Here is a 27,514-nt window from a genome sequence, read left to right as displayed (position 1 = left end):
CCATGGATCAGCCCTCATTTTGTTATGTGGAATAGTTCCAGGGGTAGCTACTATACATTCTGCTAAATGAGGGTATATGAACTTTCTCCGGTACTGCAGTCTCAGCATACTTTTTTACCCTTTGCACAGGGGAACTATGGGAAATACATGTCCTTTCCTGCTCCTTTCATATTCTGTCGAATGCAAGCAATGTGAAACAAAACAAGAAACAGAATATAAAGTGTAGCTATGATAAGGAGAAAACCTTGTTCCTTTATTATGCTTTGACTTTACTTCTATTGTGTAATATTTGTGAAGAATCCTATAACTTGCTTTGCCCAATTTATTCACACATTGCTATTAAATGAGTCAATATGAAAAACCTTTGTAGAAGGATTATGCACCTTAGGAATTTTTCTGGTGATAGACTCCCCCACAGCCAGAGCTTAACTGCCTCAAGTTTACCTGCCTCAAATCTATGACAATCCTCATTAACAAGCTACCGAATCAGTCACATACCTCAGTGAGAACCTGTTTGAGTTTCCCAGGCACATGGCCTCATGTAGATTTGTCATGCAGCATGCTAACCTTCACTTATGCTATATGGAAGTCTGTCTGAAATTGGTGTATATACCAAATGGACACCTATCAAGTCAGTGCTAGTTCCCCTCAATATCCTTCCCTTTGTAAATTGGTGGAAAAATCCCAGTCATGTGTGCAAGGTTGGTTTGTTCTTCCCACCAAACTCCTTGTGACTGATGCATCCGTCGTACGATGGGGAGCTTCTCTCAACTTCCATCAAGTTCATTGCTGATGGACCCAGAAGGAAAAGAGGTTGCACATAAGCCTCTTAGCACTTAGGGCAGTTCATTGACAGACTGCCTGAGCAGACAGTTCCCCATGGACCATGAGTTGACTATCAGAGAGTCCGTAGTATGAAGCATCTCCCAGGAATGAGGTCAATCATCAGTAGACCTCTTTACAAAGATGAGAACAAGAAATTACCCAAATTCTGCTTGGTTTTTTTATCAGATACATTCTTCATTTTACAATGATATGCACCCATCCTGCTGATATGCACCCAGATGATATGCACCTATCCTGCTGATCACAGTGCTTTTGAAAGAGATCAGGCAGGAGCTCCAATGTGGCTAATTCAGTTTTGGTACTTGGGTCTGATGAGCCTATCAACATACCCTCCAAAACACTTGCCTCTTCTTTTCGACTTGATCTCCCAGGAAGATGGGAGCATCCTGCATCTGAATCCATCTTTCTTCCACTTCACATTCTGGATGGATGACAGATATAGAGAGATCATGTCCTTTAGATCTTCAAAACATTTTGATTGATTGAACAGGAAGGATTCCACCAGGCTTACATATGCTGCCAGGTGGCAGTGGGTTGAGCAACGTCACTTACCCCCTATAAATACCCACATCCCAGATATCCTGGACTACTTGTTGATTTTCAAGAACTCAGAATTGTCTCTTAGTTCTACTTGAGTGCATTTAACATCTATATCAACACATCTCACCCCTCTCCCTAATCCAGAGTTGCACAGTTTTCTCCCACCCTATGGTGGCTGAATTCCTAAAGGGCTTTGCATTTGTTTCCCCCCAAGTTGGGGAGACTTACCCTCTCTCGACCCTCAATATGACCCTATAGAGTTTGATGGGATTCCATCTGAGCCTTTGGCAACTTACTCATTGCTACATTTATCCATAAAATCAGCATTTCTGAAGCAATTACATCAGCCAGAAATTTGGGAAAATAAGGCTCTTATGGCAGACCTTCCATATTCAATTTTTCATAAGGATAAGGTCACACATAGGCTCCATCCCAGATTATTACCTAAGGTAGTTACTGGTTTTCATTTGAACCAAAGATACTTATCTGCTTTCTGTCAAACCACATACCAATGAGGGGGAGGTTACATTACATATATTTTGTGTCCTTAGAGCACTAGCTAATTATTTACTTTAGAATTTACATTTTGAGTCTCTCAAGACTCTTCTTAGTATATGCAGACATATTGATAGGGCCAGGCCATTTCAATGCAGAGACTATCAAAGTAGATGTCGGTCTATATTAGACTCTGTTATAAATTAGCCAATTTATATCCCACAGCTCAGATTAGGATTTATTTTATTAGGGCTCAGGCAGCATAGGCAGCTTCCTTGAGAAGCTGGCCAAAAGATTCTAATCTTGGGTGCATGCAGACCACAAGTGGAATACATCTGGACAACACATCTTTAAGAACCACTGTTTATTGTAAGGTAAGTAATTTCATAACCAGCTCCTTCACCTCCTTCCCCACAGGCCCTGGTGAAGGGGCATGTTGGGGCAGTTAGGGTGTGTGTCTGGAGTATGCTTCACTCCAGCTATCCCTACCTGGCTCATGGTCCCTTGAAGCCATGGTTCCTTAAAAGCTTCTGCATGCTCAGCCCTTTTGAAAATCAGGCCAATTTATTTATGTGCCTAACTTTGGAGTCGGGAGTGTAAGTTAAGCATCTAGTCTTTGAAGATCTTGGCCCAGATCTGAGGTGTTAGAAATGAAGACTATGCTCAGCTCCCATGTTTAAACAAAAATCAGATGCAGGCTGAATTCCGCATATTGACATTTTTCACCAGAAATAATAATAATAATTAAAAAAAACAATGCTTTTTCTTTTACAACATCATTGATGCTTTTTAGTGCTTATAAATGCTAAGGACAAATAGTATTAACTATACCAAGTTATAATGTAGGGAGAGACTGAAGTTTTACTATACATCACTGTCAATACAGACAAAGAAACTGTGAAAATAATAAATTGCTGTAAAGAGTCAGTTTCTTCTGATACTGAAAAGGAACTTTATTAGAATAAGAAAAACAGTATTATCACTAAAGCTTCTCTTTCTCTCCATTTCACATGCAGAGTTTCTGCCTAGAACTTTTGCCAACTACTTCCTGCCTTGATTTATGCCACAAATTTAAAGAAAAGTACATATACTCTCACACCCATTGTTCCACTCCTGGACCTTTCTTGAGTACACACTGTCAATTCTGCTGAAACTCCATAGTGATTTTTATGTGGATATCAATTATTTTTTATTTTAACCTAAACCCCAAACTGGAAGCCTGGTGTCTAATATGTAAAATGAGCAGGCAGTTTTGGCTGTTGAAAAGTGTGGGGGAGAGGGATAACCCTTTTTCTTATCTGTCCATAAATTGCCAAAATATCTTGCTGCCAAGTGGGAGAGGACATTTTATTCAGCACAAACACGTGAGATTTACTAGGAAAAGTTCTTGTGTAAAATTAGTCTTGGTGGAAAGGCAGTTTTAGGGCAAAGTCCCTCTGCCTTACTATTGACTTTATATGCATATTCGTTTGCTGCTGATTCAAATACCTTAGAAAAATAAATATATAAATATGGTTTCCTTTTCATTTCCCATAGCAGTGGCTGTTCTGTATCATCCTTAAACAGGATTTCTCTTTCTTCTTTCTGACATTTCTATCTTAAGTCTCTGATTTTCAGTCACTAAGGACACATAAGAACATACAGAAGATGACAAAAACTTTCAGAGAATGCTGAACTTATCATGTATTATCTGAAAACAATAGAGATGTTTTAAAGCAACATTGTTGTGGTTGACAGATCCAGATATGATTTTCCCAACTAAAAAAAAATCTTCTCTTACGTGTGTAGCTTACCTTAAATATTCCATAAATATGCCCAAAAGATTATTAGGCCTCTGAAACAAAGCCAGTCTTCCAGTGAAAGGGGAGAATCCTTCGCTGTGCTGCAAAGGAGCAGTTGGTGGGTTTGTGTGGAGCAAAACACAGTATAGGGAGTGTCTTTTCCTCCCCACTCTCTAACCGACACAAACAGCAGGGTAAGAGCTATGCCTACCGCTCCACTGAGCACTAGTAAAAGAGGATGAGCTACCATGCCAGCCAGCATGCTGTGTTTTAGAAGCCAGCTGGATATATGTATTACTCAAGGCCTATGCTGCTAGTTCTCTTTAACCCTTAGCATTTTACATTCCGATATACTTGTTTGCAGCATTCCTCACTGCCCACAATCTCAAAGGTGGGTATTTTTCTGGACTAGAGTATTGGCTCTTTTAAGAGTCTGGACCTGGGAGAAGGGGATGCACCTGAGCTGGTGCATGGGCTAGTGCCATTCAGTTAAGCTGCTGACCCCTCTCATCCTCCCTGGACCAGGATCCTCATCCTCCCTGGTCCAGAATGTCTGTTATCACAAAAAAAAGTGATATATATTCAACTAACAATCAAATATGTCACTTAGGCAAGTTTTACAAGAAGTTTGGGGATTAACCTTTGCTCTCTGAGGGACTACCGGTAAATATAACAATCACATATGGTCACCAAAAAGAGTGGTTAAAATCTGTACTACTTAAAGGGCTGGGCAAAATCTCAGACTGTCTCAATTTATAGCATAAGGAATCCCCGTACAGGAGTCAGTAACAGCTATATATAGCACCGTATTGTAAAGTATCTACTGAAGGAATAAGTTTATTCAGTCAAGAGTCTGGACTCACTTTGTTTCAGGGTCTGCTCTGACCCATCTCCTGATGGTCTTTGAAAGAAACAAAATTATAAATTATTTTACGGGTATCTGCAAAGACAAAAACTTCTGAACTAAGACCACTGTGGAATTCTGTTCTGGATTTTATTCAACTATAATGCAATCCAGGTATAATCCAAATTAGTAGTAGGTGTTCCTCAAAAATATAAGAGATTTACGTTGGAGGCAGATGCGCCAAATGCTTATTCAAACTAATTAAGGATGTAATTTTGCAAGGATGCACTTTCTAAACTAATGAGGTTTGCTGTACTGCCTCCGTCTAGAGCCAGATACACTGGGAAAGCAGTTTTATTGACACTTTGGCACTCCTGCTTCTGGTACTGGCTGAAACGTGAAAGTGCAGATGCATGTGAAAATGTAAAATAAGGTTGAAATCTGAACTTTCACCTGCCAAATTAAAAGAAATCAGGCTGGGTTTGGTTTGGGAGATTGTTTGGGTTTGGTTTTATTTTATCTGAAATGGTTTGCTCGTCTCTCATCTATGTCTCTGGTAAGTTTCAATGAGGAAGCAGGAGTGGGGGACACCTGAAATGTCTATGCCTCTGTGTCAAAGATAGTCTTTTGAATATACAGTGGATCCAGTTCTCTTCTGCTCTATGTCCCCTTTGATGCAATTCAGTGTAAAGGGGGTCATTAAAGATGTAGAAATGGCTGCTGGACAATATCCCCACAGAGGTGCTGCCATGGAGCTACTCTAACTTACACCAAAGGCCAGACCAGGTCTAAAGCACCCTTCTACAGTTCCTACAGGAAGCACAGGAACAGGGTAGCAGAGGATAAGGCTTCGTATATTCACCACAACAATTAAAGGAATATGGACAGGAAATGGTTACTGTTCATAACCAGATCCATAAATAACATCGCTCAGACTTAAATAACTGGGACATGACTCCAAATAGCAACAAAAGAACCTCAGTAGGTTCAGATAAGCACAAAAACAACTTTTCCCTCAGATTTCCAGGACAGTGGTAATGTGATATTCCTAGGGTTGTAGTTGAGAGACCACCATGTAACAAATATGAGCAGATCTTGGAAAAATCATAACATCCATTCAAGTAGCATCACTAGTAATGAAAATGCAATCAGATTGATCTGATTTTTTTTTAATTATTTAATCACTGATCTGTCTAATCAGATAGAGGGGGATTTGAATTGCAGTCCCAATATGTGAAAAAAGTTATTTAACAATGTCTGAGAGGCCCATTTGGCCATCCTGTATTTAAACCTTTATAAATGAAAGTAGTAGATTCTAATTTAATTGGAGAGCTCATGATGAAGGTTCCTGTCAAAGTATTGAAAAAGTTGCGCTTTTCTTTCTTTAAAGAGATACTCTACCTGTAGTTTAGACCTTCTCATTCCCATTGGCATGCGTAGTCTCATTCATATTCACTAATCAAGAGTCAAATACACAATGAATGCAGAAGCTTTGTTTGCATGCAGTGGGTGACTGTCTTAATCTCTTTGTGAAGTAGGAGTTTACATCCACTTAATTCATGCTTCTTTGGTTTGCATTGTCCATGAATGTGATTGTTTGCCAGCAAACACTAAGAACATAAAGTAAACTGTGTAGGTTAAAGACAGTGAAAGAAAAGAAGTAACAAACGAAACCAGGAAAGGAAGAATTGCAAATTACTTTTTGCTGCAATGTATTATTTAATAATTAGAACCCTTCAGGAGATGATTTTTAAAAATCACCAAAGTGAAGTACAAGTCCAGAACTGTTTTGGCATGAAAAATCTGTCCCTTCTCACATTTTTCCACTTAAAAGAAAATGTATTATTGGCATCAGAACTATCCTGCCAGCACAAAGGAAAATATGTGCAGTTTCAGATAAATCCTCCCCTTAGGGAGGTAATTTGCAGGTCTGTGTAAGTGTCCAAGAGCCTTGACTCCAAATCCCATAGAAAGGGCTTCCTCTTTGTTTTGCTTTGTGTGTGTCTCTCTCCCCAAACATGGCATCATACCTCTCCCAAGCCAATGACAGAAGCATTAACTTTTAAAAATACAATTTCTCCTTGACTTACATTATAATTTGAGGTAAAGTTAAAGCCATATAATTATAAGTAGATAATAATAATAAAAATAATAAAAAACCCTACCCAAACCTATGTTACTATTATGTTAAGATTACAAGTTTAAATCTAATGAATGTCAAATATGAAAATTAAAAGATGAAGACTTTCAAAAACAGGACCTCAAACTAGGTTCTTACATCCTGATTTAGCCTCTCAAATAAGTAGGCTGGTTTTCAAAACTGCTCAACACCCAGCGGCTCCCACTGAAGCAGGGCCGGCTCCAGGCACCAGGCACCCAAGCACGTGCTTGGGGCGGCACCTGGTAAGGGGCGGCGGGAGGAGCGCGGCTCGGCATTCCGGGGGGGGGGGGACACTCCGGCGGCGCTCGGCAGGGGCGGGCTCCGGGGGGGGGCGGGCTCCAGCGGCGCTCGGCGGGGGGGGGCGGCTCGGCGCTCGGCTTGGGGGGGTTTCCGGCGGCGCTCGGCACGGGGGGCGGGCTCCGGTGCTCGGCGGGGGGGGGGCGGCTCGGCGCTCGGCTGGGGGGGGTTCCGGCGGCGCTCGGCGCAGGGGGGGGTGGGCTCCGGCGCGCGGTGGCGGCAGCGCTCTGGGGGGGGGTTCCGGCGGCGCTCGGGGGGGGGGCGGCGCGGCCGCTCGGCTGGGGGGGGCTCGGGGGCGGCGTTTTTTTTTTGCTGCTTGGGGCAGCAAAAAAGCTAGAGCCGGCCCTGCACTGAAGTCATTAAGAATGTAGAGGTTAAGGAGCATAACTGGAGGATCCTATTTTTTGAAAACTTTTGCCAAGATTTTTATAGTATCATTAACATTTCCACAATGCAAATGCTATATTTACTTATACATCTAATAGCTAATACTTATGCATCTAATGGATTCATAGACTTTTCTGTGTTTGCATATTTAAACTTATTGATAAATCAGTGCAGGGTTGTTGATGTTGGGTGGGATGTAGGTGGGGTGGTTTTTTGTTTGTTTGTTTTCTTTCTTACATTTTGAAAATGTCAGTTCCCTGTTCCATGTGTGACGGGTGGACTTGTAGCCTGACCCAAAGTTGGGTATATATAATTGTAACTTGAGGATTAACAGGTTCTTGTCCCAAGATCACGCCTAGTAAGATTATTGTAAAATTACCATATAATTTGGGAACCCTGATGTGCACAGGTACAACACTCACACTATAGGAACTCTCTCTATATATAAATATATGATTTATTAATAATTTACCAAAGTTATGCACACATTTAAACTTAACAAAGCAGATAGAGATGATACAGAAAGTACATTTGGACGTCCATACTTACACCCTTATCTTTCAAACTTAACCATTATCTTTCTCATCACTGTCACCGTCCTTATCTTCCCTGGTGGCCATCATTCTTGCCCCTCCTATGGTCTACATCTTGACAACCTCTCTGCTGCCCCTGGGATGTTACTTTTATAGTAGGTTATGCTGAAGCTCCATGACCAATGCATATTCAATAGAGGTCCTTATTTGTATTTCCTTCCCTTAAGGTGTCCGTTTTCTATAGGTTAGTATATGTATGATGTTACCCTATTAGCATACACGTCAATTTGCTGTCATGGTAGCTTTGCGGTCAGAGGTCCTGCCCGGAACTTTCCGGAAGCTGGTGTCAACTATGTTCTGTGCTGGGGTCAGCTGTGTTCTGTGAGTGGCTGATGTCAGTATTCTGGACCAAATTCCCCCTCTTGCATGCTACTTTCAGTTCCCTATAACTTATGAGTTACTTAAGTTTATCTATACCAAAGGTTAGAGGCCTCAAGCCTCACACTATCTACTAAAGCCAAATCTTACAGGATAAAAGCCTGTAGGTTCCTTGCATTACTATTAAATATAATAAAGCAAAATAACAAAGCAATGAATATAATACTGGTAAGTTTGGCCCACTGGGCTACAGACTCCCACCCCCCTTTGGGGAGACTAGCCCCACAGCCCCACCCCTTCCACACGAGGTCCTGAGCCCCACCCCTTCCAACCAGAGCCCCCTGCCGCCCTGTGGCCAGAGAAGCCCCTGGCTGGCCGGAACCCCAAGCCGCTCCCCCGCCGTCACCGCCAGAGGAGCCATAGGCCAGCCCCAGCCGGCCAACCGATTCAAGCCCAGTCCGGAGTAGCCCCAGCCAGCCGACCGATCCAAGCCCCGGCCAGAGCAGCCCCAGTCGCACCGGCAGGCCCGGGACCACAGCATCCCTGGCCCAGTGTCCCATGGCAACGGCCTTCCCTGGCCTATTATACCCACCCCCCATGCCCTTTTCCTAACATAGGAGGCAAAATTTAGATGAAATTAGAAGAGCTGTATTTAAGATTTGTTTAGCCATTATTTTCCTGGAATTTTGCAACATGGGTATATCCCCAGGACATGCATATGATCTCCATTGTTACTTGGATTTTTTCCAGCATGATTGATACCAGGAGTCCTCATCTGGGGTGGGGGATAGATGGTCACAAGTTCATGACCTGCCCTTCCCTTATTGCTAAATAGGAGGGTAGTTCCAGCAGGGATCCTACTATGGAAGTTGAGAACCACTGGTATAGACAGTCTTAAACCTGAACTAAAATGTGTATGGAGTACATAATAGCTGGTGCCTAAATCTGTACTTGGGTTAGTTTTAATTTAGACTCTCTGATTGTTTTGGTGCTTACACCTGTATATGTGATCAGATCAACTTCACTAGATGAATCCAGCATCTTTTCCCCATGTTTGGGGCAGGAACCATCTTTTTATTCTGTCTAGATGTTAACAGTTATACAAATAATAAATAGTAATAATCAAAAATGGAGTGTGGATGGACTCCTGTAATCTGAGATTGCTGTGTGATGCTTCAAAACTCTTTCTATATATACATACACATGTGTGTGCGCACACACACACAGCAATACAAAGATTCCAGAATGAGTCTTTCGGGGCAAGGTAGAGCAAGGCCTTAATTTTTGTCAAACTTGGCATCACTTTGAAGTATTTAGAAAAATGTGATTTGTTTGTGTAAATTAGTCTTCCATTTTACATTGTCAGATGAAGTAAGATGCCCAGCTGGAAAAGGTCAGCAAATTTGAAGGCACCCATTTCTATCCCCATAATCCAATGTAAGGAATTCTGATCTATTTTAATTGAACAATTTGCAAAATTCAACCCCCACAGCCTCAGAGGTGGGGAGGGATTTGTCTGGTCAAGCAGCAAGAAAGAGGATGTGGCTCTTTTAAGGGTTCCCCCCTCCTTTTGGTGGTGGTGGTGGTGGGGGGGAAGGGAGTTAGGCATCACCTGATCTAGGGACTGTCTAGAGAGGCTCTTGAAAGCCATTGGGCCCCATGTGGACCAGCAGGGAGAGTTTATATATCTATTTATGCCCTGACCTGCCAGTAGAGCTCTGTCTCGCATTTGGCCCACAGGCAGGTGGCCAGTTCCCCTTGGAAGTTCACAGCTGGGCCTCGTTATTGAGGCTACTCTACTTTATCCATATTGATATGGATAAAGGGTTGTTATATCAGGAGCAAGGGAAGAGCCAATGTTTGGAGCTATGGGCCCAGAGGTGGGCAGCCAGTTCCCTAGAGGTTTGCAGCTGGGCCTTTGGTGCTGAGGCAAACCTGAGTTGTCTTGGCAAGAGGAGCATCCAAGAAATGGCAGTTGAAATTATTACTGTACACCAGCGTGAAAATGATCTGGGATTTTGTATGGGGTGGGGGGACTTATTCATCAAGGACAGAGAGATTTAGGGCAGATCCGGGACCTTTACCAAGGGCAGACTGCAAACTGGTTTGAAATACTACAGTGGACAGTGTGGTGGGATTCTATCAGGCCTCTGTAGGTTTACAAAGTGTGAATCATCAGGAGTGGGAAGTTGATAATTGCACACCAAAATTTTCAGGGATAATGGAATACAGCTCTCCGATCCAGGATATATTTTTGGTTTGGGAGGGACTTATTAAGTATTTGGGAACCTGGCGGGCAGTGGGGAGTGGCAGCCAAACTAGTGGCAGGTGTCCAGTGCAGGTACTTGTTCTATAGGGGTCTGGTTCCCTGAAAAACTGGAATTGGAAGTACACTCTGGGGGAAGGCATCCCCTAAAGCAGCTGGCGAATGAGACCGAAGCTCCTAACAATCCCCTTATGTGAGGGGAGGGTGGTGGATTTGTGGGGGGACTGATGGCCACCTTCCACAAGTAGTTGGAAATGGGTGAGGAGGGAATGATAATTTGTACAGTTCAGCGCATTGCCAGATAATTCCCAAACGAGATAACAAAGGTGCAGCCTAATTAAAACCACATCCTTCATACGTTGGCATTTTTCCTGCACGTTTGGGACAATGTGCTCATCTCCATGCACTCCCTCTTTGATTTTGGTCATTTAAAAAGTCAAACATGCATTTTTTAATGAGTTTAACTCATCTGTTTTCTCTGCAATTGCAAAAATGTATAAATCTGTTACTAATACATTCAAATTATGAAAATAGATTTAAAGCAGAAAACAGACATTAAATGAAAAGTAAAAACTGTGGTTTAAAGTTGCATTTGTTTAATTTAAAAAAATAAAATAAATAAAACTAAATTTAGTGGGCCTTGATCCTGATTGTGTTATTTATAAAGTACATATTTCAGGATAGATCACACTATCAAGGTAAATGATTGTTCCTATTAACGAATTACAGTATTGCTGGAGAGAAGCTTCGAAATGTATTTGGCTCCTGATAGGGCAGTTATTAATGGTCCTTCAGCTGAGCATGGTTGAACTTTGCTTTATATTTTTATTTTCTTTTTACTGCCTCCCTCAATATAACGTACCTTTGCTTCTAACTTAAATTTTTCCTTCACAATACATAGGTCACTATGAAAAGCATAATTTAGGCTCTCATAAAGTGTTTATAGTAAGCTGGTCCTGTATTTTCTTGTCATTCTGTCACATATAGTGTAAAAAGCACTTTCAGGAAAGAGCAAGCTCATCCGGTTTAGAAAATTAACAAAGCCATATTGTGGGACATTGCTTGAAAAACAACTGTCATAAGAATCTCTGCAGTCCCTGGAAGCTTTATTTACTTGGGTGACAGACTGTTTTCTGAAGTAGAATTACTTTAAGTTGATCCCTCACACAATAATATTGTATTGAAAATTTGGCATCTTCCTCTTGGGTGCCAGGCTTGTGTGATAGTAATAGAATTGAGAGTATGGAAAGGCTGACAGTGGCAAATGGGTTCTCTAATGGGAAGGGAGTGAATGGGTATAGTTTGAAAGAACAATTGTGGATAGGTCCATAATCTTGTTTCAACTTGAGAACTAAACTCTTAATTATATTTTGCAGGATATGAATGATTACTCCCCAGTATTTAGCAAAGCTCTCTACAGGGGAATGGTTGCTCCCGATGCAATCAAGGGCACTGTTATCTCTACAGTTTCAGCTGAAGATCAGGATCCTCTGGTAAGCAAATGATTTTGTTAATACACTTCACCCAAGAGGGAATAATCTTTAACCCTCATATGTGACCTAACCCTCTGAGCAACAAAGAAGATTATTATGAGTCTCGCACAGCAGTAGCTCGCATAAATTTTTTATCCCAGACTGTCCTTTGTCATCATTGACATAGGCTGCATTTCAAATGATTTTTCCCAAGGCTGACAAATCAACGATACAGCTTCTTTTTGATGGGAAGTTATCCGGCTTCATGGCACAGATGATAAAAAGAATAGGCAGGAAGCAAACCCATGACTGCCTGCATTTGGAACAGCTCTGTGGCTTAAAAAGAAAACAAAACACAACTTTGCAAGCTTGTCATTTCCTTGATTTGCAGTCATTGTGAGTTTCCAATCTATGTGACATACTAGTGTTCTACAAAACAGCACAGTTCATCAGTAGCCCTTTTTGGAAAGGCAGTATTTGAACTGAGCTTGGTTGATCTGGGGATAAAGATTATTTATGCCACTGGTTTCTTATCACTGTTCCCTGGTGAAGCTCTTGATTGACAGAACTGTGCAAATTTTTGACTTGTGAGCTTTTCTGATGGGTAATATCTATTTGTGTAATCAAGGAGGTTCATGAACACTGGTGACCAACTGATACACCGAGGACAATAAAAGCCAAAGATATTCTGTCAGAAGTGTTTAATTTTAATTGTTAATGTTTAGAATAGTGAGGAGAAGAAGATACACTCCAAATGCTCAAGGAGTGGTGTTCTGAGAGAGTGTTTGCAATGCACATTAAAAGCTAATGATAATATTTTGACAGAGTTCCACATAAATCAGTTATAGTTAAATACAGTACAAAGTAGTTTTTTTTAACACTGAGATACTAAGGCTGTACTTATATAAGTCATATTTAATATGTCCTGTCTGTGCTATCCCTTTGCAAAAAATCCAAACACAAAATGGAAAAGACCTTCAGTTGATGTTAATGTTAATCAGTCTAGCTCCTTTGAAGTCAATTGAGTTGGGCTAATTTACATCAGCTTAGGATCTGGCCCATTGTATGTTTAAGATCTGTAAAGAGAGTACTATTAAAATTCAGGTTAATAGTATCAATATTTATTTATTATTAGTATACATTATTTGATTAATGCCATTGCTGTGTTGAACTCTATACAGAACACAGAGGAAGACACAGTCTGTATTCTAAGGATCTTTCAACATCAGGGCAAGATTTGGGATTGCATGGAAGGGCTGAAGAGGTGCTAAATACTGGCAGCCATTCTCAGACCCATTGTGCCTTAGCAAGGCGCAATGCCTCCACTAACATAGGGGAGCATAGATCTTAGCAGCTTCTGCTATGCCCTTTCACAGAGGTCAGTGTGCATATCCCTTTGCTGGCCTAGCTCTGGTAGCCATTGTGGATGCAGATTAGGGCAATAGCCCCACCCTCATGTTTCCCCTGTAGCTTTCTTTGGTGGTGTCACAGGGCTGGTCTACACTGGGGGGGATCGATCTAAGATATGCAACTTCAGCTACGAGAATAGCGTAGCTGAAGTCGATGTACCTTAGATCGACTTACCTCGGGTCCTTACGGCGCGGGATCGACGGTCGCAGCTCCCCCGTCGACTCCGCTTCCGCCTCTCACTCTGGTGGAGTTCCGGAGTCAACGGGGAGCGCGTTCAGGGATCGATTTATCGGGTCTAGACGAGACGCGATAAATCGATCCCCGATAGATCGATTACTACCCGCCACAAATGGGGCTAGTGGTTGGAGCAGGAGTCGGAAGCCAGGGACTGGAGTCAAGGATCAGAGTTGGAGTCAGAACCCAGGTGTTGAGCCCAGTGTCGGAGCCGGAGGCAGGAGGAACCAAGGCTGGAGCGGACTGGAACACGACAAGAATAAAGCCAGGTAGCAAGGCTGGAAACAAGGCAAGAGTATGAGTAATTGCAGCTGCTGCTGAACTTAAAAACAGGCCTGCTGGCTTCCTTCAGACAATCAGGCAGGCCAGCCAATCTGGTGGTCCTAATGCAACCCAGTTGAGCTCATTAATCTGTCTGGAGGATGGGCTGGCTAGTCCTCATGCTCAGCTGAAGGAGCACACTCAAGAAAGGTGGAGACTAATATTGCTGTTCATGATGGATTTCTCCAATTTGTGTGCCAGGGAACACAATGGCTGGGCAGTGTCTGTTCTCTGCCCTGGGGGAGTAAGACTACGTACAATCTAGCCCTAATCAGGCATCCAGTGATTTGAGGAGGAATTAATCCTGATTGCTCACACCTCCCATCATTTGTTGTCAAGTCATTTTGAAAATTCTTCTAAGATGATATTCTGAAACTTTAATTACTTTAGTGTTCTAAGATTTCCATCTGAGGTTGATATTGCTTGAAGCTTTGTTGTCATCAGGTATCTCTTTGGTATTCTGTGTATTTGGTATTAAGGATATTAGTGAGGTGTGTGGTTCAGGTGTTCACATTACAAAGGACATTATCGTAATGCTTGAAGCTTTGTTGTCATCAGGTATCTCTTTGGTATTCTGTGTATTTGGTATTAAGGATATTAGTGAGGTGTGTGGTTCAGGTGTTCACTTTACAAAGGACGTTATCGTAACTTGCAAAGTTCGGCAATTTCATTAGAAAGTTAGGAGGAATATGGGTACAATGAAGCACACACCATATTTCAAGGAGTTCAGTGAGCAACACTGGGTGAAACTTGAACAGAGATGGCTCCATTTTGTCCCCTCAGGAATTCCCTGTCACTTAGGGACTCAGCAAATTGTCTCAATTCAAGAGATGGTATCCTCAAAGTAACCTGCAAATTCCTCACGGGTAAAATATCTACTCGATTTACAGTTAGTCATCTCATATTAACCAAATTATCCACCCCTGGGAGCAGTTCCACTGTGTATGACTTGCATATACTATGAGTAAGGCTAAGATTATGTCATGGAGGTCATGAATGTCACAGAATCTGTGACTTCCAGAGACCTCTATGATATTTCTGCTTCAGCCCTGGGGCGGTGGGGCTGAAGCTGTCAGCCGGCAGGGCCTTGGCAGTTCCTAGTTACTGCAGGGGCCTCCTGCAGCTCCCAGCTGCCACCAGGGGACCTGAAGCTCCCAGCCACACTCCCTTTGAGCCGCCATGCATAGTGGGGGGAGGGCAGCAGCACTCTCGGCCACTGTGAATGGTGAGGGGGATGCCAGAGTCCCAGCAGGAGTGGGTGCTGGACCCAGGGACAAGTCACGGGCTTCCGTGAATTTTTGTTTATTCCCTGTGATCTGTCTGTGACTTTTACTAAAGACAACCATGACAAAATCTTAGCCTTAGTTATGAGGGATGTTACAATTATTTTCTTTGCCTCCTGCACAGCCACAGCTCAAAGCTTGATAAATTCCTTAGGTCACAGTCCATGGGCCCTGGATCAGGACTCCACCACCAACATGTTAGCCATATTCCCTTCTTATTTTATTCATTGCAAGTTATCTGTAAATCCAGTGAACTCTGTGGGCAAGGCCAGAAGAGAGGCTATTTAGGATCCACTGTATCAATAGTAGAGCTGGCTGAAAAAATGATTTTCTGTTTTTCAGCCTATGGTCAATTCTGATACTTCAGAATTTGATTTTGTCCCAAATTTTGATGAAAAGTCAATATATCTTTGAGTTTTTTCACAAAAAGGAATATTCCAAAATATTTCATTTTCATCTTATTGAATCATTTTGTTTCAACTTCATCATTTTGACTGTTATAATAGCATAGAATAGAATAATCTAAATATTTTAACTGTCATTATCATAATGAAATATTTTGATAATTTCCCATGAACATTTAGATGAATTTTGACCAGCTCTAATTAATAGACATGTACAAAAGAATCCTGTAATATATCACCAGACCATAGATAGTGGTGATTTGGCAACATAGTTTACTCCCTCAGAAGGTCCTGAAATCTGTCCAGTTCCAACAGCTACCATTGTCAATGTATTAATAATTGAAAATGTCATTGTATGAGTTTTAGAGAGACAAGATGGGTGAGGTAATAATCTTTCATTGGATCAACTTCTGTTGGTGAGAGACAGAGCTGTTCAGCATAATTAGAGTTGTATGTAGTGGTCAGAGGGTAATAGATAGTGAGACCTTTGGGGATAATGTTTTGTTTCTTGCATTTGCTCAGGAAGTAGAAAAGAAATAAAATATTATCATCACCAGTTTCACCATCTATAACCCTCTGACCACTACATACAGCTCCAAATATGCTGAACAGCTCTGTCTCTCTCACAGAAGTTGTCTGTGATGGGGTGGACTAGGTCCAGAGGCCCCCTGCTGGAAGCCTCAGAATCCTGCCACATTTGTCGCAGGAAAGGAGCAGTGGAGCTAAGTCCTCCGAGCAGCCAAGAGAGGCTACAAAGGGCTAGCTAATCAGAGAGGCTGCAAGGAGCAGCCAAATGATGCCCAAGAGGACCATATAAAAAGGAACTGCAGAGCCAGAGACAGACAGTTCCTTCCTCGAGCCAGAGGAGTGCATATGGTGCTCCTGGCTGGCCAAAGGGAAATGCAGTGCCATGGATAGCTCAGTCCTGGCAGGGACCAGGGAAGCAAGAAAGAGCTCCTGGCTGGCTGCTGGGCCTTGAATATAGGAGAGCCCTGACATAAGGGTGAAGCATCAGTGAAGGCTGGGGCCTCAGGGAAGTGGCCTAGGGAACTGAAAGCAGTTTCATTAAAGGAACACAGTGGCGCATGGCTGCTATTCTTAGGGTCCCTGGGCTGGGACCTGGAGTAGTGACCAGGTCTTGGTCCCCCCATATGCCACTAGGGAAGTGTCCTACAATTGGACAGTGATAACCCTCAGAAAGGGATCTGAGCTGTTCAGAGGCCCAGCTGGAGATCTGGGGCCAGAACAGACCAAGAGGGCACTGCCTCCTGGGAAGAATCCCTGGGGTACTGCCAGTACCAGGGCCGGAACTGTTTAAAGACTGCAGACACACCCAACCACTGTTACATAGTCCAATAAAAGATATTATCTCACCCCCCTTGTCTCTCTGATATCCTGGGGCCGACACAGCTACAACTACACTTCATACATCATGTGAGTTTGTATGGCATTTAGCACACTGGAGTCCAGATATTGACTGTGACCTCTAAAAAGGACTGTGATAATATAATTTAAAATCTCCAACTCAAATTTTCCCCAGTACTCCTTCCTTACAATGCTTTCTCTAATATTTATTTAAATGTCCTCTCTGCTCTGAGGGTGGGGAGAATGGGGAGTTTCCCACTAAAGACCAAAGTGTGTGTGTGTGAGAGAGAGAGAGATAGCAAAATCACCGTACATAGGATTCAGCTTAAATCCGTATATATGCTAGTCCATTCCACATATAGCTGGACCCTATACATGTGCATATATATAAAAATGTGGAAATTTAAACTAAGCCTCGAAAGGGGGGAAATTAATAGATAAAATTTAGCCAAAATCTGAAGAACAATTTTTTCTCTTTACTTATTTAGGGAAGGTAATTTAATAGCATTTTTAAAGTTAATATGTTACTAATATATATACAGTAATACATACACATTATTTAGATGTGTGTGTATATATATGATGTGTATACATATATGTATATTTCCATTACAACCTCTCTCTCTCTCTAAATGCACGCATATAGGTTGTTATGGAAATAAATAGAATTCTATGCACAATTATTTTAATTAATCTAGAAAAGAAAAAAGAGATTAGAACAGAAAATAAAGTTAACGTTAATGGATTTTTCAATATACTGTTTGTTTTATAAAAAAGTTGAAAATTAAACTTAATCCTCAGAAACAAAAATAGAAAAGAAAAAGGCCATAAAGGTTTGCTAAAATCTAAAGAGGAATTATGTCTCCTTATTAAAAATAAAACAATTTAATACATTTTTGAATAGTTGATATTTTACTTCCAACTAATGACTAACAATACTAAGCCACTTCCTGACTTTGAAAATCAGAGAAAATTGACAAAGAACAAATTGGCTTTTATTTTTTCTATTGAATTAAAGTTGCTTAGCTGTTTTATCCTCCTGGCACATTAGTATTTTGGGGCCTGCTTTGACATTAAGAGGTGTCACAAGACAGATGGGTAATGAATGACTGACAATCATAGAAAAAATAAAACAAATATCCTTTTCTCTGCTATTACAAAGCATCTTTCTTTAAACTTGTCTTCGGGGGATAAAGCTTTCACTGTGACCTTCATCAATTTTTTGGTAATTTTTTCATCTAATTGGATCTTAATTGGGCAATACTAATCAGTCTGTTTTATCACTTCAGGAAAAACCACTTAAGCTTCAGTTCTACTGTGAAAAGTGACTCTAAACTGCCAGTGTGGTATTCCATGTTTGTATCAAGTATCAGAGGGGTAGCCGTGTTAGTCTGGATCTGTAAAAAGCAACAGAGAGTCCTGTGGCACCTTTAAGACTAACAGATGTATTGGCGCATAAGCTTTCGTGGGTATTCACCCAATACATCTGTTAGTCTTAAAGGTGCCACAGGACTCTGTGTTGCATGTTTGTATCATAACCAATTCCATATAAAATGTGATTCTGTGTGAATCGCAGATAATTAATATATTTGAATAGCAGGAAAATAATTTGGATATAGGACATATCTAATTTAAGGTATCCAAACTTTAAAAGATTGCTATTTTACAAGTAAAGAAAGAAAAGTATTTCTTAACTGTCAGCCTTATAAACGTAGCCTGAGATGAAAATCAAGCTGGATTTTTTTCCTCCTTACATATCACTCATAATAAAAGTTTTGCAGACCAAATCAGGTCCTCAGTTACTCCCCATTATCTTCATGAGATCCCCTCATTGCATTCAGGTATTATAGTGATGAGGGTGGTATAATAAAGTTATTCACAGGGTTGCTGGCCCCATTTAAGGGGAGTCCAAGCCCAAGCTATATGTGACAAGCTAATTTAAGGGGAACTAGCCTATCTAGTCAGTTAATTGAATAACGAGCACCTGAGCCATCCAATAAAAGGCCGTCTCTGCTCAATTGCCAGGAGGTGCTCAGAAAGAAAGCTCTTCTGTGGGAGGGGAGCTCCACAGAGACTACTGTCTCCAAGAAGGAGGGCTGTGCAATCCATGAGCCAATGGGAGATATTACAGGCTAGAGAGGTTAGGAATCAGAATCATTGGCTCCAGGGAGGAGGATTGTACAACCCTCTGAGCCCATGGAAAGAGACGTTATTTCATGTATGATTTGGATTTAATAAATTAGAATCCTAGTGGGGAAGTTTTCATACCTTCTGGACTTTGTGACGTTCTTAAGGGTCTCTGAGAGAAGGCAAACTGAAGCAGGGTGTGCCTGCAGCACCACACTGGATCAGTGGGGGTGCTGCAGGGTCTGAATAAAATAAAAAAAGAACTCATTCAACCCCACTGTCTTGAATGAGTTTGCACAGGCAGGACTGAGTGAAACATAGAAAATAATTCTGTTAATAATGCACCATATGGAATGGAATCCAACTCATTCTCACTTAGCTGTTTTGACTGTGTAGTGCCTGCAGGAGAAAAGAAAATTGGAAAAATGTTTGTCTGTTATAAAAGCAGCTAGATCATCAATAGAAAGAGGAGCCAAATTCTGCTGAAAATGTTGTTTGTAGTGTTGTAGCCATCTCGGTCCCAGGATATTAGAGACAAGGTGGGCGAGGTAATATCTTTTATTGGACCAACCTCCGTTGGTGAGAGAGACAAGCTTTCAAGCTACAAAAAAGTTCTTCTTTTCTGTATAGCCTGAAAGCTTGTCTCTTTCACCAACAGAAATTGGTCCAATAAAAGATTTTACCTCACCCACCTGTCGCATGAAAAAAATATTGTCATTCTGATAAAAAAACACAAATATTACTAGCCTGTATGTTCAAAGTTACAGATCTGCTTTAAATACAAACAAACCAAAAGCATGAATACTTTGGAGCAATCGCCCAACTTACTCCCTCATAAAACTGCCATGAGAAACAAATGACAACTTAGAGACAATCTTATCCTTGCTCTCCCAATAGTCCTAGACTGCTGAAATGGTGAATTCTATTCAGAGGGAATATGCCCAGTCTGTTTGCTCAGCATGGCATCATTAAAACCAAACTGCACCAGGCCGGATGTCAGAATCTCATGTGACTCCTGGATTCTATATGGCTATATTCAGTTCACAGAAAAAATTGTCATTTTTTACTTCCTAAAATTAAAAAGTCAGGCTGCAAACAATTGTTCCCCATTCTTCCCAAAATGTACATTTTCCTTCAAGTTACAAGCACAAATTTGGTTTGGCACAGAATGATGATGTGTGTGTGTGTGTGTGTGTGTGCGTGTATGTTTCCGAAGTGCTTCATGAGCTTTCGTATAGTTGTGGGAGTATGATGAACAGCTGCCATGTGGAAATTCTGCTCAGACCACAATGCACAAATATAAAGGGAGAGGAAATGATGGTAAAGGACACTGGGACACGTTCTTAGTCTTATGAAAAGTGCAATTCAGTTTTTTTAAATGTCTATGTAGATTGGAAATGAATTTGGTTTCTAAGAATCCAACTGAAATGTTCCCACACAATAACTTAGATGTAACTCAATTTATCCAACTTATAGGATGAATGGCTGAGTTGGGATTTAAACCTCTATTTCAAACTGATGCTTAAACCACTAAGCCATTCTTGGAGTGTAAATTTTTTAACTTTGTTTGTGGAAAGTAATTCCATCATAACTAATGTTTATACAGTTATAGCAGAAAACTCTGTCTTGGCCAATAATCTTAATGCTCCCACGTAGTTGCTCCATTACATCTTTTAATTTAAATTGTGGATTTTAAAGTGTTCAACAACCTTGGCTGTTAGCAATGAGAAATTTCTGACATGTTATTTCTGTGTTCACATCGTCTATGAACTGTCAGTTATACCATTGCCCCCAAATGCATTTTACCAAAGATTTGAGTAGGATTTGATAGTTTGTAGAAAATGTCACTCTAATTCTTACTGGGCAATATTTTATTCTATTTTCAATTTGAATTTGTTTTATCTTTGGTTGAGAACGTAAATTATTTTTAAAATGTTACACCTAAATCTATAAGAACAAAATACAATGTGAAAAATTATTGTAAAAATGTTGTAATGTATGATTATTTTTACTTCATATATGTTTCATATGCATACAGCATTATGCAATACTAAAACAATATATTGAACCCTGCTTACAAAATAACTGGCACATCTGATCTTTGAACTATCACAGTGCCTGGTTTTGGAATTATTATTTATTATTTTATAATTCCAAAAGTGTGCTTGGCATCTCACTGTCCTAATAAAACGTGGTCCTTGCCTGAAAAGCTTACAATCTAATTTCAGAAATAATGCAACAAAAGGGATATCAGAAGAGTAGGAAGAGCTAAACAGAGGAAGGACAGAATTATGACAATAAGGTTTTGTAGGTACTCAGCAAAGGCTTATATGCAGCATCCATTATTTCTAATTTTTAATACAGGTAAATAAATGTAACTAAATACAAAAGTCTTTAATTCTTTTTTGAAGGAATTGGAATAGATGTGAGTCTTAGATAGGTATTTGGGAGTCCAATCCAAGAAAGCAATTATGCCCATGATTATCTTTAAGCAGATGTATAGTTACATTGAAGGAGGAAGTTCATATATTTAAAATGTTTTGTTCGATCAGGCCCTGAATGAGGAGAGGACAATGGCCTGGTAGACCAACTCAGGAATGGTATTCTGTGTGCTGGAGAAGCAGTCAAATATGAAGCATCAAGGCTGGCATTATAGGCTGAGCAAAATAGGCAGAAGGCAATGCAGTAAGAGAGGAGGTAGCTAAGTAGGAAGGAGTGTCTGCTAGGGTCTGGAAGGTGAAGACAAGGAACCTGATTTTCCACTATGTTACACCAGTTTTATATCAGCAGAGCTCCATTGAGTTATAATGGTGTAAAACTGGAGTAATACAGTGGTGAATCAGGATCCAACTGAGAAATGGAAAAGGATACTGTCAGATTGACATGCATGGTAAATTATTTTAGTAGTTGTGTTTTGAGTGGATTGACGTGGGGGCAATGTGGACATCCAGGAGGCTGGAAAGGCCATAGTTGCTGTAGTTAAGGTGGAATGTGATAATATCCTGCATGAAAGTGTTTACTGTTTGGACAGAAAGAAAAGGTCAGATCTCATAAATGTCAAGCAATAAAAGCCTCAGGTTTTGCTCACAATCTGGATGAAGGAGACGGAAGTGTCAAAGATGATCCCTCAGGGTATAGGCCAAAGTGACAGAGCATTGTAGTGTTGTCAACAGAGACAGATAAAGGGGAAAGGGAAGAAATTTTCAGAGGAAAAATAAGGAGTTCAGTTTAAGCCATGTTAAGTTTAAGCTGTTGGCAACCCATCCAGGTGGAAATTTCAGAAACATGCTGAAATGTGGAATTGGTTGTGGGGAAACAGAGCAGGAGATTTGTGACTCAGTGTAAGATGATAGTTAGATAGAGTGGATGAGGTCACACAGATATATGATGTAAAAGGAAAAGAGGCGGAGGGCAAGGATAAAAGGCCTCTGGGACCCTTACCAAAAGAGGGAGAGGGACAATGAAGAAAAATGACTACAGAGGCAAGATTGGGATCAGTAGCATCCAACACAGCAAAAGTCAAACAATATTAGAATGGAGTATTGATCCTGGCCAGGAAGTTGTGAAAGAGAGAAAATCCCCATGAGCAGATGCATAAAGTACAGTGTTCATGTATTCTAGAAGTAAGAGATTACTTAATGTCATCCATAGTCATGATTTGTAAATCATATTAGGCCCAATCCTGATGTTTTTATTTATTCTTTACTGTGGCCTCCTTAGGGGAGGATCTATTAATGGAGATTCTCTATATCCTAGTAAGGAGGAGAGGATGGAAAATGATAAAATACAGGTAGGATCTGATGAGACACAGTGAAATGAAACACAGTCCCATTCAATTACATCATGTAATGGCAGACAGCTAAAAAGTAACAAGTTTTTAAAGTGCTTATATACAAATGCTAGAAGTCTCAATAATAAGAAGGGTGAACTAGTGTGCCTTGTATTAAATGAGGATATTGATATAATGGGCATCATAGAAACTTGGTGGAATGAGGATAATCAATGGAACACAGTAATACCAGGATACAATATATATCGGAAGGACAAAACAGGTCATGCTGGTGGAGTGGCACTATATGTGAAAGAGAGCATAGAATCAAATGAAGTAAAAATCTTAAATGAACCAAACTATATCATAGAATTTCTAAGGATAGTAATCCCATGCTCTAATAAAAAGAATATAGCAGTAGGGATATATTACCGACCACCTGACCAGGATGGTGATAGTGACTGTGAAATGCTCAGGGAGATTAGAGAGGCTATAAAAATAAAAAACTCAGTAATAAAGGGGGATTGCATCTATCCCCATATTGACAAGGTACATGTCACCTCAGGATGGGATGCAAAGATAAAGTTTCTTCACACCTTAAATGACTGCTTCTTGGAGTAGCTAATCCTGGAACCCACAAGAGGAGAGGCAATTCTTGATTTAGTCCTAAGTGGAGCACAGGGTCTGATCCAAGAGATGAATATCGTTGGACCGCTTAGTAATAGTGACCATAATATAATTAAATTTAACATACCTGTGGCGGGGAAAATACCACAGCAGCCCAACACTGTAGCATTTAATTTCAGAAAGGGGACTACACAAAAATGAGGAGGTTAGTTAAACAGAAATTAAAAGGTACAGCACCAAAAGTGAAATCCCTTTTTAAAAACACCATAATAGAGGTTCAACTTAATTGTATACTCCAAATGAAAAAACATAGTAAGAGAACCAAAAAACTGCCACCAAAACTGGCTAAACAACAAAGTAAAAGAAGAATGAGACACAAAATGTCATCCTGTTACAGACTAGGGACCGAATGGCTAGGAAGCAGTTCTGCAGAAAAGGACCTAGGGGTTACAGTGGACGAGAAGCTGGATATGAGTCAACAGTGTGCCCTTGTTGCCAAGAAGGCTAACGGCATTCTGGGCTGTATAAGTAGGGGCATTGCCAGCAGATCGAGGGACATGATCGTTCCCCTCTATTCGACATTGGTGAGGCCTCATCTGGAGTACTGTGTCCAGTTTTGGGCCCCACACTACAAGAAGGATGTGGAAAAATTGGAAAGAGTCCAGCGGAGGGCAACAAAAATGATTAGGGGGCTGGAGCACATGACTTATGAGGAGAGGCTGAGGGAACTGGGATTGTCTAGTCTGCAGAAGAGAAGAATGAGGGGGGATTTGATAGCTGCTTTCAACTACCTGAAAGGGGGTTCCAAAGAGGATGGATCTAGACTGTTCTCAGTGGTACCTGATGACAGAACAAGGAGTAATGGTCTCAAGTTGCAGTGGGGGAGGTTTAGGTTGGATATTAGGAAAAACTTTTTCACTAGGAGGGTGGTGAAGCACTGAAATGGGTTACCTAGGGAGGTGGTGGAATCTCCTTCCTTAGAGGTTTTTAAGGTCAGGCTTGACAAAGCCCTGGCTGGGATGATTTAGTTGGGAATTGGTCCTGCTTTGAGCAGGGGGTTGGACTAGATGACTTCCTGAGGTCCCTTCCAACCCAGATATTCTATGATTCTATGATCCTTTAAAAAGTGGAAGTTAAATCCTAATGAGGAAAATAGAAAGGAGCATAAACTCTGGCAAACGAAGTGTAAAAATATAACTAGGAAGGCCAAAAAATTTGCTGTTACAACTCAAGAAAGAGATCTTGGCGTTATTGTGGATAGTTCTCTGAAAACATCCACTCAGTGTGCAGCGCAGCAGCGGCAGTCAAAAAAGCGAACAGAATGTTGGGAATCATTAAGAAAGGGATTGATAATAAGACAGAAAATATCATATTGACTCTATATAAATCCATAGTACGCCCACATCTTGAATACTGCTTGCAGATGTGGCCTCCCCATCTCAAGAAAAATATATTGGAATCGGAAAAGGTTCAGAAAAGGGCAACAAAAATGATTAGGGGGTATGGAACAGCTTCCGTATGAGGAGAGATTAAAATGACTGGGACTTTTCAGCTTGGAAAAGAGACGACTAGGGGGATATGATAGAGGTCTATAAAATCATGACTGGCGTGGAGAAAGTAAATAAGGAAATGTTATTTACTTCTTCTCATAACACAAGAACTAGGGGTCACCAAATGAAATTAATAGGCAGCAGGCTTAAAACAAACAAAAGGAAGTATTTCTTCACACAACGCATAGTCAACCTGTGGAACTCTTTGTCAGAGGATGTTGTGAAGGCCAAGACTACAACAGGGTTCCAAAAAGAACTAGATAACTTCATGTAAGATAGGTCCATCAATGGCTATTAGCCAGGATGGGCAGGGATGGTGTCCCTAGCCTCTGTTTGCCAGAAGCTGGGAATGGGCAGCAGGAGATGGATCACTTGATGATTACCTCTTCTGTTCATTCCCTCTGGGGCACCTGGTATTGGCCATCAGAAGACCCAGTATGGACATTCTGATATTCTTATGACCAAACCATGTCCTAAATGAGAAAACCCCACTGCATGGCCAGGAAAGTAGGCATAGCATCCCCTTCTTTCCTGTCCCCACTATTAAGATAAAGGTGTCTGTACTCAAAAGATATTGGAGGGGGGTGGAGGGATGGAATGTGACAGGTTCATGGAACAGACAGTCCTAGTACTTCGAACAGAGAGCCCCACAGCCTCAAAAATTGCAGTGGTCAAAACCTACTTAGGTACTTTTGCTGACTCCTAGGGAGATTCTGCTGATCAGGACTAGCATTGAACCTGATCTCTTTAATGCTGTTCACAAATGTTTGCCAAGTCATGTATTTTAAAAGAGTTAATTGACAGTATGGTGGGGTGTGAACAGAGGTTGCTAAGAGTTTTCTTAGTACTTTGTGATTGACAAAGTGAAAATGTTTAGTATGTCTGCACAGATGGCTTTACACACATCTTAATTATTCAAGGACACCTTTGTTCCTCTCTGGAGGGCAAAAAAAGGCTTATTTCTTCCTTATTTAATGCCGACAACTCATGTTTTATTGAAGTGGCACAATGCCACTGAAGGATGCCGGGTAATTATGGTCATCTTCTCAAAATGCTTAAGCCTCCAAATACTGATTCAGTAACAGTTTACTAGCAGGGGGTGTAATTGAACCATTAGAATTTTGATAAACCTCAAATATAATTTGCTTGCCTTATTTATATGTAAATATTCATGAGTCTGACATATTATGGGGTGCTGTTTTTCCCCTTTGATAAGCATGCCTGTTCTATACAGGTTATCACTGCAGTAGCTGTAATGATCCATTTCTACACTCTCCCGTTATCATCTCTCTTTTTTTGTTATACTGTATTGATGTGGTGCATTACCAGAAAGGGAGATTGAACACTAATTTTAAATATCAGATTGCTTCCTTATCTTGGGTATGAAATCATTTATGGATTTATCTGGTGAAGCAGTACATTGAGAACTTTTCCCTCAAATCAAGCTTTTAGTGAAATCATCAATGATCATTCTTACAGTTCTTGACAACCAGTGGAAATTAAGATGTTTATGAATATTTAATTGGGGTGAAAACCTATGAAACAGTCAGTTCTTGATCTTTGAAAACACATTGGATTGCTATTAGATTTGATACTGTAAGTCATGTATTGTAAATTTCTATGTAGGAAACGTATATACATAAGTACCTCCTTAAGTAATTTTATCTCATGGACTTAAGAGTTTGTATAATTTTAATTCTTTAGGCTGCACTGTTAGAATAATTATGGGTGCAATCCTGAAAACCTTTTATCATGTGAGGCAAAGTTTGCAGGATCAGACTCTATTCTGTTGACCTGTATGCTCATAAGTAAAACAACTCAAGTGATAGAACTGAAAAATGCCTTGCAGTAAAGGGCAAAATTGTGACATGTCCTTATGTGACTCCTGGAGAGGAAGAGAGCACACAAGAAGCCCCCCACCCCATCATTGAAGGTTATCTACATAGGACTTGTCACAACTGCAGTTGAATGCCCACATGGCTCCCTTGGTGTGGCAGTGGAGACCTCCAACACTCCAAAGGGGCAGCATAAGATGGAGAGGTGGGGGCCTGACCCCACCTTCCTCTGCACTCTTCTGCAGAGTTAACCAGCCACAAAGAGAGGAGTAGACTGGACCATTCTAAAAGATGGTGCAGCCTGCACAGTTCTCCTGGAGAAATTGTGCCTTCCCAAGTCCTCCAGTAGGGTCTGTGACCCTAAGAACTCCTAAATGCCAACTGGCAAAGGGTTCCCTGTTGTGGAACAGCCATTCCTATCAAGTCTGACAAACTCATGACACCTAACGCACTGCTTTCACAGTATTTACCCATAAAGGATCATGTAAGATGTCTAATGGAAGCTTATGTCATACTGATCCTCTTAATCGTTGCATGATCGATGTATGGGTGATATTTTAGAAGCTGTATGTATGTAGGCAGGATTGGC

General features: G+C 40.9%; 1 protein-coding gene across 2 annotated transcripts in view; it reads left to right on the top strand.

Moving 5' to 3' along the window:
• Positions 1-27,514, top strand: part of PCDH15 (protocadherin related 15) — a 751,423-nt gene that overhangs the window by 549,724 nt on the left and 174,185 nt on the right. For both annotated transcript variants that reach the window (XM_065407245.1, XM_065407244.1), the window contains exon 20: positions 11,905-12,021. In XM_065407245.1, coding sequence (XP_065263317.1) covers positions 11,905-12,021 — 117 coding nt within the window. The remainder of the gene's footprint in view (positions 1-11,904; positions 12,022-27,514) is intronic.

Source organism: Emys orbicularis, chromosome 7, assembly GCF_028017835.1.
Source record: "Emys orbicularis isolate rEmyOrb1 chromosome 7, rEmyOrb1.hap1, whole genome shotgun sequence".
NCBI lineage: Eukaryota > Metazoa > Chordata > Testudines > Emydidae > Emys > Emys orbicularis.
The sequence above is the reverse complement of the archived record's forward strand: the minus strand, read 5'-3'. Positions and strand labels throughout refer to the sequence as shown.